Consider the following 15,893-nt stretch of genomic DNA (forward strand, 5'->3'; position numbering starts at 1 on the left):
TAATTCAAGAACACTAATAATTTAAAATTTTTTACTGAATATTAAACGTTTTTTAATACATAAATCGCTTTTAAACTGTAATTTTGGTTTTTAGGAAGCCGAAATTCACATTTATAATCCATAAAGTTCAAATACACTGGTTTTAAATAATGATTTTACTTCGAAGTGACCATGTCCACAAATTCCTGATATTTTATTCTTCCTTCGTTATCGATTTCCACTTCGCGAAGCAACTCGTCCATTTCTTCATCAGTCAATTTTTCACCCAAATTAGTAAGAACATGGCGGAGTTCGGCAACTATTATATAGCCCGTGTTATCTCGATCGAAAATCTTGAAGGCATCTCTGATTTCTTGTTCGCTGATGGCTTCCCTCATCTGTTTGGCCATCAGTTCTAGAAAAAGTGGGAAATCGATTTGATCCCTTCCCGAATTTTGTAGATCCTGGATCATGGCCTTCAACTGAGCTTCGGTTGGATTTTGTCCGAGGGACCGCATCAGGGTACCAAGCTCCTTACCAGTTATGGTACCATTCCCTTCCTTATCGAATAAGGAAAAAGCTTCTCTAAACTCCGAAATTTGTTCTTCGGTTAGCTGCTCCATTTTTCCACCTTTTTTCTTTTCTTTAATTCTAAAATCCTTCGAAACGAATTGCCCGATTCTTTTATTTTTAAATAATTCTAATTTAATTGCGCAGTGGCATGATTGTTTCGAACGTTAATTCTTAAATAATAAATAGTTTTAAAAATTAATTTATTATTTAATTAATGATTTTATTCATATTAAAAATTACAAATTTTATTTTGATATAATTTTTAATACAGGGTATTCCCCTCGAACGTTCCTAGTTCCTCGGACCTTGTTCAAAGATGTGAATAAAATGTGTTGGAAATATTGGTCAATATTCCACGTTTCGTGTACTTACGCTTGAAAGAGTCGCTGTCTCACAGTGTCGATATGGATCTTCACTGCCGCGCGGTGTAGATCGCCTTGATCCCATTTCTTGGCCCCCCGCCATACTCTGAAGTTTTTGCTTTGTGGGCATGTCATGTGTATGCTACAAAGTGCCAGACATGAAAGCCTCGGGTGCAAGAATTGCGGGTGCCATTAACATCATGATTTACAACGTGATGGTCGGAGGTGGGCTAAAATCAAGTACAGGCCAAGAGCATACATGGGAATGTATTGACTAAATTTTTCAGATGCACTTTCTGTTACCATTCTGTACTCACGTTTATTTTTTCTAAAATTTATCTACAAAACTAGGGACGTTTGAGGTGAATGACCGATTAACCTCGCGTTTTTAACTCCTTTTATCCCTTTCATCTAACATAGACCTTTTTAGTTCAGGATGCTTTATATCTACTCTTTCTTCGTGCAGTCTATAGTTGTAAAATTGTATGTACAAAGAAGAATTCTGCGCCAATTACCTTTGCAAATTAATCGTTTACTGATCAAAGTTTAGTAGCGTTTAATACATTAAGAATTTAAAGTAGTGCATTATATATTACATGCAAGTTTTCTCGTACAGTTACATTATTATACTACAGTATATTAATACTCTCAAAGACAGTATATCAAAATTTATATTTGCTGATACTTTCAAGTTTAATTTACTTAAATAAAAAATATATATATAAATATATGTATATAATAAATGTGAAATTGATAAAGTTTCTTCTTGATATGGTCCAAAATAACCTAACTTAGCATCTGTATTTGTAAGTGATCAATGGAAATTATTGGTTTATATCTTTAAAAATACACACACTTTTATGTAAATTAGACTAGAAGAACAATTGGTTCAAAAAGCATTTATAATTCTTCATCTGCTAAGTGATTATCTTTGCTTACACTTTATATTAACTCTACCGTATATACTGTACAAGCCGAGACTAAGAAAACAAATTGAACTATGAAAAATAAAGTTAGAACACAATCATTATCTATTCAAATTATAACCTGCGCTTTGTTAATACCGACAAAATTATATTTTGTCGGTATTAACAAAGGGATTTATGCAACCGGCTTGTACACACTTTATGATACTCGTGCAAAAGTTTATTTAATTATAATCATTTATTGATAAATAGTAATCAAATGTTATTGCTTTACCTGAAGCTTAATGTTTCTGACACACTCTTGTATTGAGATTCATTTTATCCGTATTGAAATTTTTCCGGTTAATTCTTGAGAGCCATGCAGATTGCCTCCTCGGTTTGGGGTCCTTGATGACAAATAATGCTGGAAATTTAAAAAAAATGATATTCCTTTGTTCTTAAGTGAATTAGCATCAAACCCAATTACATAACAATTTACCGTAGTGATATTCGCGACAAATAAACAACACAAGAGCTCCAGCTAAAGAGCGCGTAAACACAAATAAGGGGCCGGACAATCGTTCATGACGTTACTCGTGATGTCGACTTGAAACCTTTCTATACTGGGCCGTGTTCAATAACATAGAATTCTGAGTTAGGCTGTCACGATACTGAACGATAATTGTAAGAACTCTCACTCGTTTACTCAGACTACTTTTAGTAGATTTACTATTGTAAATCTACTAAAAGTACGCCCCATTTTGGACCTGGCCGAACCCATAATGGGCTTACAAAAAGAGGCCCTCTTAGTGCCCACAGGGAGGAAAGAAATAGCGGCCGGATAGCCGAGCGGTCAAGGTGGCAGCTTACCGCTCTGAAGAACCCGGGCTCGAATCCGAACGGGTCGAAAAAGCCCCAGAAATTTTTCGGGGGTGGTCCGTTCGGATATGTCGGGCCCCGCCCCTCACCACCTTTGGCAGCCCCATTGTGGGCCTGGCCGAACCCATAATGAGTTTGCAAAAAGAGGCCCACTTAGTGCCCACAGGGCGGAAAGAGTTATAAAAAAAAGTAGAAGAGAAAAGTTGGCGCAAAGTATTAAAAAGTAAAATTTAAAACATTTTCTTAAAATAGGCAACTAAAAATCATTTTAAAAAAAATAAATAAAAGAATTTATAAAAATATATTTTAAATTTTTTAAAAATTAGTTTAATTCATCTGGCAACACTTATGTCTCGGTGCACGTTTTAACAAGATGGAGGACACTGACGATCTGTTTGATGTTTTCGAAAAAGAAAGTAAACAAACCATATGCAAGAAAGATAAGGAGAGTAGCAAGAAAGCAGAAATTTCGGAATCGGATGTTATTAGGTCAGTTTTAAAGGAAAAACGAAGCTTCAGTGAGGTGGATGAAGATGATGATGAAGACGATGACGATGAAAAGTGCTCTAAAAAGCAAAAGATAGCTTTAGCTGATATAAATATAGAAGAATGTTTACCAAGAATACAAATACACACTGTTCAAACTGTGGAAGCATGCCTTCATGAAGTAGCTGTACCTCATAATGAAGTATATAAAGCATTAACTTCGTCATCCGGTCAACCAGCAAAGGAGTATCCATTCATCCTAGATCCATTCCAGAAAGAAGCTATTTTATGCTTAGAAAATAACCAGTCCGTTCTCGTGTCAGCTCACACTTCGGCGGGAAAGACCGTCGTTGCCGAATATGCCATTGCCACATCTCTGAGAGACAAGCAGCGTGTTATCTACACGACGCCCATTAAAGCTCTCAGTAATCAGAAGTACAGAGAATTTTATGAAGAATTTAAAGATGTGGGACTGATGACGGGAGACGTAACGATAAATCCGTCTGCGAGTTGTCTGATAATGACTACGGAAATTCTCAGAAGCATGCTTTATAGAGGATCGGAGGTCATGAGAGAAGTCGGTTGGGTCGTTTTCGACGAAATTCATTATATGAGAGATAAAGAGAGAGGTGTCGTGTGGGAAGAAACAATCATTTTATTGCCAGATAGTGTACATTATGTATTCTTATCTGCAACAATTCCTAATGCTAGACAGTTTGCAGAATGGGTTTGTCACTTGCATAAGCAACCTTGTCATGTCGTATATACTGATTATAGACCCGTGCCGCTTCAACACTACATATTTCCCGCTGGTGGAGACGGTTTGCATCTTGTTGTAGACGATAATGGAAACTTCAGGGAAGAAAACTTTAATACAGCTATGTCGGTACTTCAGAATGCTGGTGATGCGGCTAAAGGTGATGCGATTATGAAAGGAAGAAAAGGAGGATTTAAAGGAGAATCTAATTGTTATAAAATTGTCAAAATGATTATGGAAAGAAATTTTGCACCGGTGATTGTTTTCAGTTTTAGTAAAAAAGAATGCGAAGCATATGCTTTACAAATGTCAAAATTAGATTTTAACACTAATGAAGAGAAGGAATTAGTGGAAGAAGTATTCAATAATGCTATGGATGTATTATCGGAAGAAGATAAGAAACTCCCTCAGGTAGAACATGTTCTTCCACTGCTTAAGAGAGGAATTGGCATTCATCATTCTGGACTGTTGCCAATATTAAAAGAAACCATAGAAATTCTGTTTTCAGAAGGACTGATAAAAGCTTTGTTTGCTACGGAAACATTTGCCATGGGTTTAAATATGCCAGCGAGGACAGTTTTATTCACCAGTGCTCGCAAATTTGACGGAAAAAGTTACAGATGGGTCACATCTGGTGAATATATTCAAATGAGTGGTAGAGCTGGTAGAAGAGGATTGGATGAAAGAGGGATAGTAATTCTTATGGTTGACGAAAAAATGAGTCCTTCGGTTGGTAAAGAAATAGTGAAAGGTTTACCGGATCCAATTAACAGTGCATTCCATTTAACATATAACATGGTGCTTAACTTATTAAGAGTTGAAGAAATAAATCCAGAATATATGATGGAACGATCTTTCTTTCAGTTTCAGAATTATGCTGCCATTCCACAACTTCTTGATAAATTAAAAGTACTACAAAAGGAACATGATGAAATAAAAATTCCTCGTGAATCCGAAATAGGAACATACTACAAAATACGACAACAGTTGGGCAATTTAAGTAAAGAATTTCAGGAATACCTCATTAAACCGCAGTATTGTGTTCCCTTTATGCAGCCAGGTCGCATGATACAAGTAAAAAATAACGATAACGATTTTGGTTGGGGAATCATCATAAATTTCCAGAAAAAGCAGACTAAAGATAGTAGCCTAACTGAACCAGAATATACAATAGATGTATTAATTCATGTCAGTAAAGAAAGTGCAAAAAATAAACTCACTTCGTCGTTAAAACCACCACCTCCCGGCGAGAAAGGCGAAATGCAAGTCGTTCCCATAAGGATGCACTTAATACAACAAATTAGCTCAATTCGTTTGTATTATCCTCAAGATTTGCGACCATTAGTGAATAGGATGTCTGTGCTGAAATCTATTCAAGAAATACATAAAAGATTTCCCGACGGTGTACCTTTGTTAGATCCCATTGAAGATATGAAGATTAAAGAAAGTGGCTTTAAGGATGTGGTACGAAAAATTGAAGCATTTGAACAAAGGTTATACTCTCATCCAATACATAATGATCCCCAATTAGAAAATTTATACAGTTCTTATATTAAAAAAGTGCAGATAGATATTGAAATAAAAAATGTCAAATCAGAATTGAGAAAGGCTCAGAGTTTATTACAAATGGAAGAATTAAAATGCAGGAAACGGGTGTTAAGAAGAATGGGCTACAGTTCGGCTGCCGACGTAATCGAATTAAAAGGAAGAATTGCTTGTGAAATAAGCAGTGCAGATGAATTACTATTGACGGAGATGATTTTTAATGGCGTTTTCAACGATCTGAACGTCCATCAAGCTACGGCATTACTGTCTTGTTTTGTGTTTCAAGAAAAGTCTAATGAAATGCCAAAGTTAACGGACGAACTTTCAGGACCACTGAGACAGATGCAAGAAATGGCACGTAGAATCGCACACGTCTGCAAAGAAGCGAAATTAGTTTTGGACGAAAGTGATTACGTTGAATCTTTTAGACCCCATCTGATGGATGTCATTTACGCATGGAGCAAGGGAGCAAATTTTGGACAAATCTGTAAAATGACTGACGTATTTGAAGGTAGCATTATCAGATGCATGCGCCGTCTAGAAGAATTACTCAGGCAGATGTGCCAGGCTTCAAAGTCCATTGGAAATACGGCTTTAGAAAATAAATTTTCCGAAGCAATCAAATTAATTAAGAGAGACATTGTATTTGCAGCGAGTTTATACTTGTAAAAACTAAGAAATCGAACTGTGCATTGCAAAACCAAAGTTTGTTTATTCTAAATGCAACCTTTTGATTCAACAGTTAAATCATTTCCATTATTATGAAATTAGTATCTTAATTAAAATATGTATCGAGCCATTTGCATTTTTCAAAGTAAGAATGAATAGCATTAGCTAACTTAAATATTTTATTTTAGAGTAAGTATTAACTCTAGAATTTAACAAAAACATTATTTTATGTTGTTTTCTCTTAAAAGCAATTATATATGCATGTTTTTAAACTATCAAATTATTTTTTCGTATTAATTATGATTGATTTATTTATTCCATGTAAATAAAATTTGCATAAATAAATAAATAAACTGTGGTTTTGAATAAATATGATCTATTTAGTGAATGTTTTATTGCATTTTTAGTTAAACGATATGCTGAAAAATTTTAGTTTAGCCATTTTTAGTTATGTTATATATCGGGTTTAGCGACGTTTGTTTGCATTTTTAGTAATTACTAGCTGCAAGGACCCGCTTCGCTGGGTTTTTATTTGTATGTAATATAGTTTTTTTTATATATATATAAAAGACTGTTTTTCTAAGTAATCTAGAATCTATCTGCAAGGACCCGCTTCGCTGGGAAAAACTAACGATAGTGAAGATTGAGATAATTACATTATAGCTAATCTTACCCATTTTCACAGAATGCAAGAATTAGGTCCCCCGTTTCCAGACTAATTAGAGAATTTTTACGTTTAATCAAATGAACTATTTTCAACGTTTCTGGAACGTTTACAATCGTTCTATAATCAAACCAATATTCGAATTTTATGTTCGAACAAAACATTCGAAATAGAAAGCCACTTTCAACCACTTTCAGCCTCATATCTCCCGCACCCTTATAGCTATCGAGACGCAACCACCCCTATGCACGAATGGAGACTTGGGGCTACTACCACATACAAACACCATTCACGTGTGATGTGTAGTTTTGGCAAAAAAGTGAAATATAGGGACATACATGTCCATTTATATATATATATATATATATAGATTAAGTAGTAATTGCTTATTTTCACTGTAGTTTTCATACATGGCAAATTATTTAATAGAATGTACAGTTATACTCATGGATGGGGTTGGCCAGGATGGACAAGGAATAGGGAATGATATTTATATATTAGTAAAATGTAGAATAGCTTGTTGCATATTAAAATTTCATAAAAATGAGACTAAAAGCATTGTTTTTTGAATTTTTTAAGATACAGCAAAGATATTTTACATTTTACTGATCTCGTCTAGTGTATTAGAAAGTCAATTCACTAGAAAATGTATTTTAGTCAATCATTTTTATTTTAAAATTTACCATTTAGCCTTTTCATTCTTTAGTTACTAAAAGAAGCCCCAGTTGAGTCTCCACCTTACTGTGGAGATTAGGTGATGTATATTGCGATATCTTGGGTTTTTCTCATGAGTACAAAGGCCATTCCAGCTAAGAGGGACCAGCAAATGATTATGATTTAGAGAAAGCTTTCTTGTCATTTGCCTATTTGATAAGTTCATTGGGTTGGATCTGCCTTGCACGCAATCTGGCAATACATTCTTGGAAACAAAAAAATCAGTTAATTAATTGAAGTAATTAATTTTCTCCTATTATTCATTGACTTTTTGTATACAAAATAATGAATAAACAATCTTGTTCGTCAAGTTTAAATTTGCAATTTGGAAATCCAACATGCTGATGACGAACTCAAAAATGTTTATTAAATAAAAGTTTAGTGCTGATATCTATAGAAGGTTTACTCATTGTTTTAAATAAATTAAATTGGCATAGAGAAATTCTGTATATTCTTCATTTCAGAGTTTTATGTGCTAATGTTAATAAACTCCCAATACAGCAAGGTATTAAGCATTAGAGACAGTGGTGCCTTTAAGTTATAAAAGAAGGACATCGTACATCATGCAAGAAGCTTCAATCTCCATGGTTTAACATTGGATCAGCAATCCCACAAGGTGGTTCTAGATGCACTCGGGGCTAACTTGGCCTCGAAAACAAGGAATGTGGTTTGAACATCATTTGATAAAGTGCATGGTACCATGGTTAGATATAGTTCATTAGTTACTTTTATATGTGCAGAATAGTCTAGAAGTTATGCATTTTCTGTTTGTGGAATTTGGAGCCTTCTCGGGGATTAGGAAGAGGGACATTCATTAATTACATGCCCCAAGTGACCAAATGTATGGATGCTTCTAATTAGATATGCAATATATATGATTATGAATAATAATTTTCAATTTAATAAAATCTTTGAGAAAGTCATGATGTATCTCATGACTTTCTCAAAAGACTTCCTTAATTAATAATTTAAGCATGTAATTTTTCACCAGATCAAATTTAAATATTTTAATAATCTATAAAGGGTAGCCAAACCCTGTCACAATAGGATATATATATATATCCTATCGTGACATGGTTTTTGCATATTTCTGATAAGCGATATATATATATCGCTTATCAGAAATATGCAAGAGCCACATTCTCATTTCAAATGTTCAAGCTGAAACCTCGGTTTACAATATGACAACTATAGTCTTACTCATTCTTTCCCGCAGATAATTTCAGTCTTGCACTAATGTTTTTGACTTTCTTGAGATGTTTTCCTCAGTCTTTACCATTCCAAATTCAAATAATCAAAGAGATTCTTTGACTATTCAAATTTGCAATGGTAAAGACCCAAGGAAGATACCTCATTCTCTATTAGAACAATATTATATATACAGTATATATAAAGTTTAAGTTTATAAAAAGAAATTGTATAGGCTGTATAGAAGTCAGAGTAAAGGTCTAGAACTGCCACTTGTGGCTTGTGAGCTGCAGTTTGGCCACCGTGGATCTATAATGTAGCTTACAACAATAGTTTCAAAGTTTAGTCACCAATTAATTTGAGTCATGGATGATGTGAATTACCTGTGTCTTTATCCACATCTTATCATGTTTATAAAAAGAAATTGTATAGGCTGTATAGAAGTCAGAGTAAAGGTCTAGAACTGCCACTTGTGGCTTGTGAGCTGCAGTTTGGCCACCGTGGATCTATAATGTAGCTTACAACAATAGTTTCAAAGTTAAGTCACCAATTAATTTGAGTCATGGATGCTGTGAATTACCTGTGTCTTTATCCACATCTTATCATGTTTATAAAAAGAAATTGTATAGGCTGTATAGAAGTCAGAGTAAAGGTCTAGAACTGCCACTTGTGGCTTGTGAGCTGCAGTTTGGCCACCGTGGATCTATAATGTAGCTTACAACANAGTATGTACCAAGTTTATAAAAAGAAATTGTATAGGCTGTATAGAAGTCAGAGTAAAGGTCTAGAACTGCCACTTGTGGCTTGTGAGCTGCAGTTTGGCCACCGTGGATCTATAATGTAGCTTACAACAATAGTTTCAAAGTTAAGTCACCAATTAATTTGAGTCATGGATGCTGTGAATTACCTGTGTCTTTATCCACATCTTATCATGTTTATAAAAAGAAATTGTATAGGCTGTATAGAAGTCAGAGTAAAGGTCTAGAACTGCCACTTGTGGCTTGTGAGCTGCAGTTTGGCCATTATAGGTATATAACTACATCCAGACTCATTTATTCACCTGCTTACTCACTGATGTGAAATGTTTGAATATATGAAGAATTATTGCAGAAAAACAAAATGAAACAGTTAGGAGAGAATATCAAGTACATTACCAGAAAAAACTCAAACATCAAAAAAGTAAAATATTTGTTCTTACAAGATGTCAAAGTTCTACTCTTTACATCTCATAGAGCATCATAATGTCTAGTAGTTAATTAATTTAAGTGTTATCTGCCTATTTTTTTAAAATTTAAGGTAAATTAATGATGTAACAATAAATATAATTTTAAATTATAGTATATACAACAAAACTGCTTAGTTCAGAAATTCAAATATNTAAGTCACCAATTAATTTGAGTCATGGATGCTGTGAATTACCTGTGTCTTTATCCACATCTTATCATGTAAAAATCACATTAGGTACATACCAAAAACAAAAATTTTACATATTCAGTAACTTAAACAATAGAATGTGTTTGGAATTGGCACAATTGTATTTAATAGAATTCTTTTAAATTAGGAAAGGAGCTTGAAAATACTCAAAATGTTTTACATTATATTGTTCTATTTATAATTCTGGTTTGTTTTTAATAAATTTTGCAGTAATGAAAGTGTTTATTTACAAAAGTAATGAAAGTTTTTATTCCCCATTTCATTTGAAATGGATTGTCATTGACTTCCTTATTTGGTTGTATTAAAGCCGCTTTAGCGAGCAACTTACTTTATGTCATTATTAATGCTTGTGTTGAAATTCGTATATATAAATTATACAAATCACAGTTTTATTTCAAAAGTTTATTAAGTAGAAATAAGTTGACAAAATATAAGCTTACAGTAAACAAATTTAGAAACTTATATATAAACATTTTATCATTCATTTCTAATGAAAACTTTCATTATTTATAAAATCTAAATAACTCTAAGACAATCAGTTTTCAAACTTTCAATCTTTTATATGCTAAGATTAATTTTATTCAGATTTTTCATATACAAGTACATTAATTTAATAGTTGAAACTTTAAATTTTGTATATGAAGTTGCAATTAATTTGAAGTTGCTTTTAATGCATTTCTGGAATGCTGCATTTGTTAAAGCCGGTAATTTTCTCGTAACTTTGAAAATCCAAATAAAAATGGTATGTATAGTAGTACGTGTATATAAAAATTTATAGTACCTTATACAAAATGTGTTTATATACAAGGCACATACAATACTAGAAGTATGTATATTGTGCAATTGAAAGTGCTCTCTCAAGAGTAAAATCATCTTAGAAATTTCAAACGTGCTTTTAGAATTGTGCACCCATCATCGAGACTTAACATGAGAAATGAGGATCAAGAGATGTTGCATTGTAATGATTCTCATCCCACACCGAGTTGAATACAAATAAAACGAGACTATCCTTACGAGTACTTCTGCAATACAAATGGGAAAGTTAGCACATATCACAAGCATTTTAATAAATTTGTGTTGCAGAGGAACAACCTGCAAGGATACATCTTTGTTTTATTTATTCATTTTTGGGGCCATCAAGAGGAGAAAGCTGGGAATTTTTGTCTGGTCTCAGAGAAAACTTAGTTTGTTCCTGCCTCATACAAGCTTTCAGCAACCCTGTTCATTTTCATCTAGTATAGGATGTAGCTAGTCTGGGGTGTAACAATTAGCCTGCAAACCCTGTAATCCAGGGGTTTGGCAATGTTTGAGGCCCACAGCTAAAAGAAATTTTTAAGTTGTCAATAAAATGTGTGTAAAATTTAATATGGAAACTTCTTTAAAGAGATTTTCTTTTTATTAACAAAGTCTAATCTAAAACTTTTCTTATGGATGGGTGTGTGTTTTCGTATAGCTAACCAAATACTGGTTGTTTGGCTATATTTTATGCCATCACTTCCAGTTTATATTGCTTTTAGGTAAACACACTGTGTTTCTATTAGTAAACAGCATTATTGACAACCTATTAGCTTCTTGTTAGTTGTTTCTGTTAAAATTGACTGACGAGAGGACATAAAAGCACTTAATAGAAACTGTTCCGTTTAAATGAAAATGCAAAATCATATCTTTAAAATAATTACTACAAACAATTTTCTTTTCACTTTACAATAACTAAGTCCCAAGAGACCTATATTCCTCAACTATGTAAAGGAAATACTTGTTTATCTGTGATGGCTTTAACAGAAATGCAGAAAAATTCCCTACTTGTTTTTACAGATATCATTAAGTTTCATTAAGTTAAATAACATAACTTGACTATATAATTTTATATGAAATTCTCGATAGGAAATCTTTAATAAGAAGGAATTAAAAAAACAGCAAATACAGTGGACTCCGGTAAAACATGGAGATATTTTCCACATTATAGGAAATCGTATTCTCGAGACCTGCATTATCAGACGATTTTATGCAATTTTAAACCTGGTCTTAGAAGCTGAAGAAGAAAATGCATACCTTTGCATGACGAAATGCAAATTTCGTATGAATACTAGTTGCAATTTTTTCAACATTTTATTTGAATTTGTGTTATATCGGAGTTCAATGTAATTTATTTGAATTTAAAATAAATTTTCAGTTATCGATGATATTGATATTAATATTAATATTGAAATTTTCTCATGGATTTACAATAGGTAAAAGGTGGGTTCTTCAAAAAGTTTTCAGGGGCTTTACAGTTTTCTGTTTTACACTGCTGCTAGTAGTAATCTTAGTCTCCTCTTGAACTATACATCTCTTATTGATTCTCAATGAGAAGCATAAGCTTGAAAGTGTTACAATTTTGTAAAAGTTTTTGCTCCAAATAAAACACTTTCAAGTGGATTTACGCACGAGGAGTTTCATTAACAAATGTATAAATTGTGCACATATACATAATTCTTAATTTTGTTTTTTTATAAAAAACACAGAAAACATAATCTTTACATATTCTGAATAATTTTAAATATAAATCTTTTTTTCGTTTGGAATTTTTAAATAAAATTGTTCGTGATGCTTGATTTATTTCTCATTTTAACTTCTTATTCGGGATAGGAATGTGTAGGTACAACCGAAAACATCAATTGAAGAAAATATGTAACTTTATCTAAAAGTAAAAATATTTCATTAGTATTATTATAAGATAAATTATTCAAAATCATTTTTAGTAATATTAATGTGTAGCCTATACAGGATGCATAGTAAAGTCCACATACACCAACATGTGTGTAATGTACAACATACAGAACACAGTAACAAATTTAGCACAAAGACAGAAAAATAAAAAATACACACTTTACTGTCTGTGCTTGATGTCTACATTAGCATTTCAGGCTTTTTATGCATATTATTCATGTACCATAGAGTGTTCTTTAGTACTGAATCAGTTGTGCTCTATAACTTTTTAATTGACTTTTTTTTCTATATCTGACTTTAACATTTTCATGAGAGAAGTGTGAACTTCTGAATTTTAGGAGTGCTGCAAGTGGACTTGTCTTATAGTGTATAGTCACTTTACTACAACTATACATCACATTCATAATTTTAGTTATCTGCATTGGTGAATTACATGGGTGTATAAACACTACTGTGCACCCTGTATAAAAATAAAATTAAGGAATTGATTTTGGTAGAAAATTTTCTTTTGTCCCCAATTTACTCTGTTCTGGGACTTTTCAATGAATACCTTGTGCTTAGTCTTGACTGGATGGGGAATGCTTATTCATGTAGCAACACAAATATGTTGAGGGCATTAAAGTAAGAACTCGTTCAGTAAACGGTTTTGGTGAACATGTTCATACCATATAACATAAGGTGACCAGACATCCCACTTTTGGCAGAACAGTCCTGATTTTTAACAATTTGTCCCATGTCCTGTGGCATTTTAAAAAAGTCCAGAGTTTTGGAAAGATTATGACACAATTGATAAAAACTTAAACTTATGTCATGTTTAAGATTCGTAAAGATAATTTTGTATCACATGCATCAGTACCAAGATGTGCGCAAACATCGGAAATAAAGAATGCTGCGCCGTCAAAATCCTTTGTGTTCATGGCAAAGACCAACAGAAAATGGTTCGGGGTGCGCAGCTGCAGCAATGGAGCAGCGTGTGTTCACCGGCTGTCCAAACAAATTAACATTTTGTTTGTTGCATGTTACATGTTGTCTGTCACCACCTTAGAAAGCTAGTGACTAGTGAAAGTAATAGAGATGCACACAGTTTGTATTGTTCTATTGCTAGTGGTGGGGCTGGGTTCATTTTGGTTACAACAGTATTATATAATATAAAAATTACAATAATAAAGTGACATTCAGGGCAAATTCAGAGGAAAAGTAATAGAAGCTAGTATTATTATTATTTAGAAAGAAATACAAAAGGATTAAAATAATTGTTAACATATAGTTTGTCATAGTTACTTTATGACAATTTTAAAGATTTATAATAGTATATATATTTATTATATTTGTAAATTTTACATATGTTGAAATTTTAAAACTATATGATACAATACAATTTTTGCATTCTTTGATGATAAAATTTGGTTTCTCTAGAACAATTTTTTTCAACAAGACAACCACTCCCCCACATCAATTTTGTCCCACTTCACCAATGTTAAAATCTGGTCACCTTAGTATAATACCTTCTACATGTTTACATTGCTACTCATATAACTTTACATCAAACATCCTGGATAGGATTCTAACATCACCAAAGTATACAACTAGTATACTCTCTCTCTCTCACACCAATGTGTGAGAATGAAGTTGTTTGAGTATTGATTATTGATGACGATATCAACTATCTCCAAGTGTCTTTGTGGCATGATGACCAGTGACCAAGTGAATAAAACCACTGAAAACTGAGCTCAACTTTTACTGTGATGGCAAGCAGAAAAATTAAATACTTAAAAATTGTGCAAGTGTCATTTATACTGACATAATTCAAAGACAAATTTAACATGGACAATTTTTAATGTGTGGCTATGTGAAAGAATCTTCTTTCAATTCTGAAATGTTAATAGATCTAGTAAGAGAAAACAGTTTATTGTTTGATAAGGAACATCCCTTGTACAAAGATATAAATTTGAAACAATAAAAATGATGATGCATCATTAATGCATGGATATATCATTCAGAGATATGCCATGGTAATGAGAATGACACTGCAACTTCTGTGTCGTTATCATTCCACATTGTAAATGAGAACCAACCGTAACTTATGAAGTGTTTACATAATAAATGTATTAATGTAGAAAAATGTAGAATTTATTTTAGCTAAACTGATCAATGCACTTTTGACAATATTTACCTATTGTCAAAAGAATGTTAACACTTTAAACTTTGCCCACTGGCTAAAAGTGCATTGATTAGCTCAACTGAATTTATTTACAGATCCTGTTGATGATCCCCAAATGGTGATGGTCTAAGTGAAAGTAAACTGTATTCTTTGACTTGCAGAATTAAAATCAATAATGGTATGTTTATCATAATTTCTTCTAACGGCTGTTATTGACTTTAATTCTGAAAGTCAAAGCACACAGTTTGCTTTCTCTTTGACTACCACCATTTAGGAGTCACTAACAGGATCTATAAATAAAATAAATTAATTTTACATTGGTAAAACTATTACTTAAACTTCAAAAGTTAAGCTCTCAATTATTATTTATTGCATCTTTAGTTATCAAACTGCACGTTAACTTTAAGGCAACCTTGTATAAGTTGAAGTACTCCTTTCTTAACTGTCTCAATCATATGGACAATATAATTCATAGCATGTAAAACCAATGGGTACTTTTTCTTCACATCTGCCTTGTAGGTACCAAGAGGCCTTTTTGTAAGCCAATAACAGTTTGGTCAGACCTACAATGGTATGGATGAGAAGTGAGGGATAAGTCTGGGTCAAAAGCACTCATGAAAATATCAGGATCTCAAACACAGAAGTCAGAGCCGGCCCTACCATAGGGCGAACGGAGCAGCTGCTCCAGGCGCCAAGTCTTAGGGGGTGCCTCAGCGGTAAAGAAAATTAAACGATATAAATTAGGGGCAACCAAGGGGGCGCCATAATAGGATCTCGCTCCATCCTAAAACTTGCCTCGGGCTGGCACTGACAGAAGTGTTCAAATACAGATCAATATTTGAGAACAGAGGAACAGAGATAGGTTGAT

The 15,893-nt window shown here is 33.0% G+C and overlaps 3 protein-coding genes across 3 annotated transcripts in view; 1 reads left to right on the top strand and 2 right to left on the bottom strand.

Moving 5' to 3' along the window:
* Positions 1 to 37: 37 nt before the first annotated feature.
* Positions 38 to 700, bottom strand: LOC111634801 (calmodulin-like). The gene has a single exon (XM_023379669.1). The coding sequence runs from the start codon at positions 600 to 602 to the stop codon at positions 156 to 158; it is 447 nt and encodes a 148-aa protein (XP_023235437.1). The 5' UTR covers positions 603 to 700; the 3' UTR covers positions 38 to 155.
* A 2,353-nt stretch (positions 701 to 3,053) lies between these two features.
* LOC111634705 (superkiller viralicidic activity 2-like 2) lies at positions 3,054 to 6,501 on the top strand. Its single transcript, XM_023379573.1, has one exon. It carries the CDS (start codon positions 3,072 to 3,074, stop codon positions 6,153 to 6,155), a length of 3,084 nt encoding a protein of 1,027 aa, XP_023235341.1. The 5' UTR covers positions 3,054 to 3,071; the 3' UTR covers positions 6,156 to 6,501.
* A 4,041-nt stretch (positions 6,502 to 10,542) lies between these two features.
* Positions 10,543 to 15,893, bottom strand: part of LOC111635503 (b(0,+)-type amino acid transporter 1-like) — a 33,786-nt gene continuing 28,435 nt past the window's right edge. The window contains exon 13 of the mRNA XM_023380507.1: positions 10,543 to 12,835. Within this exon, the coding sequence (XP_023236275.1) occupies positions 12,771 to 12,835 (65 nt within the window). The 3' untranslated portion in view covers positions 10,543 to 12,770. The remainder of the gene's footprint in view (positions 12,836 to 15,893) is intronic.

Source organism: Centruroides sculpturatus, unplaced genomic scaffold (genome assembly GCF_000671375.1).
Source record: "Centruroides sculpturatus isolate CEXI.00-Female unplaced genomic scaffold, Cexi_2.0 scaffold91, whole genome shotgun sequence".
NCBI lineage: Eukaryota > Metazoa > Arthropoda > Arachnida > Scorpiones > Buthidae > Centruroides > Centruroides sculpturatus.

Excerpts from the sequence above, each read along its gene's own strand:
- LOC111634801 (XM_023379669.1), bottom strand. The coding sequence starts at position 602 with ATGGAGCAGCTAACCGAAGAACAAATTTCGGAGTTTAGAGAAGCTTTT.
- LOC111634705 (XM_023379573.1), top strand. The coding sequence starts at position 3,072 with ATGGAGGACACTGACGATCTGTTTGATGTTTTCGAAAAAGAAAGTAAA.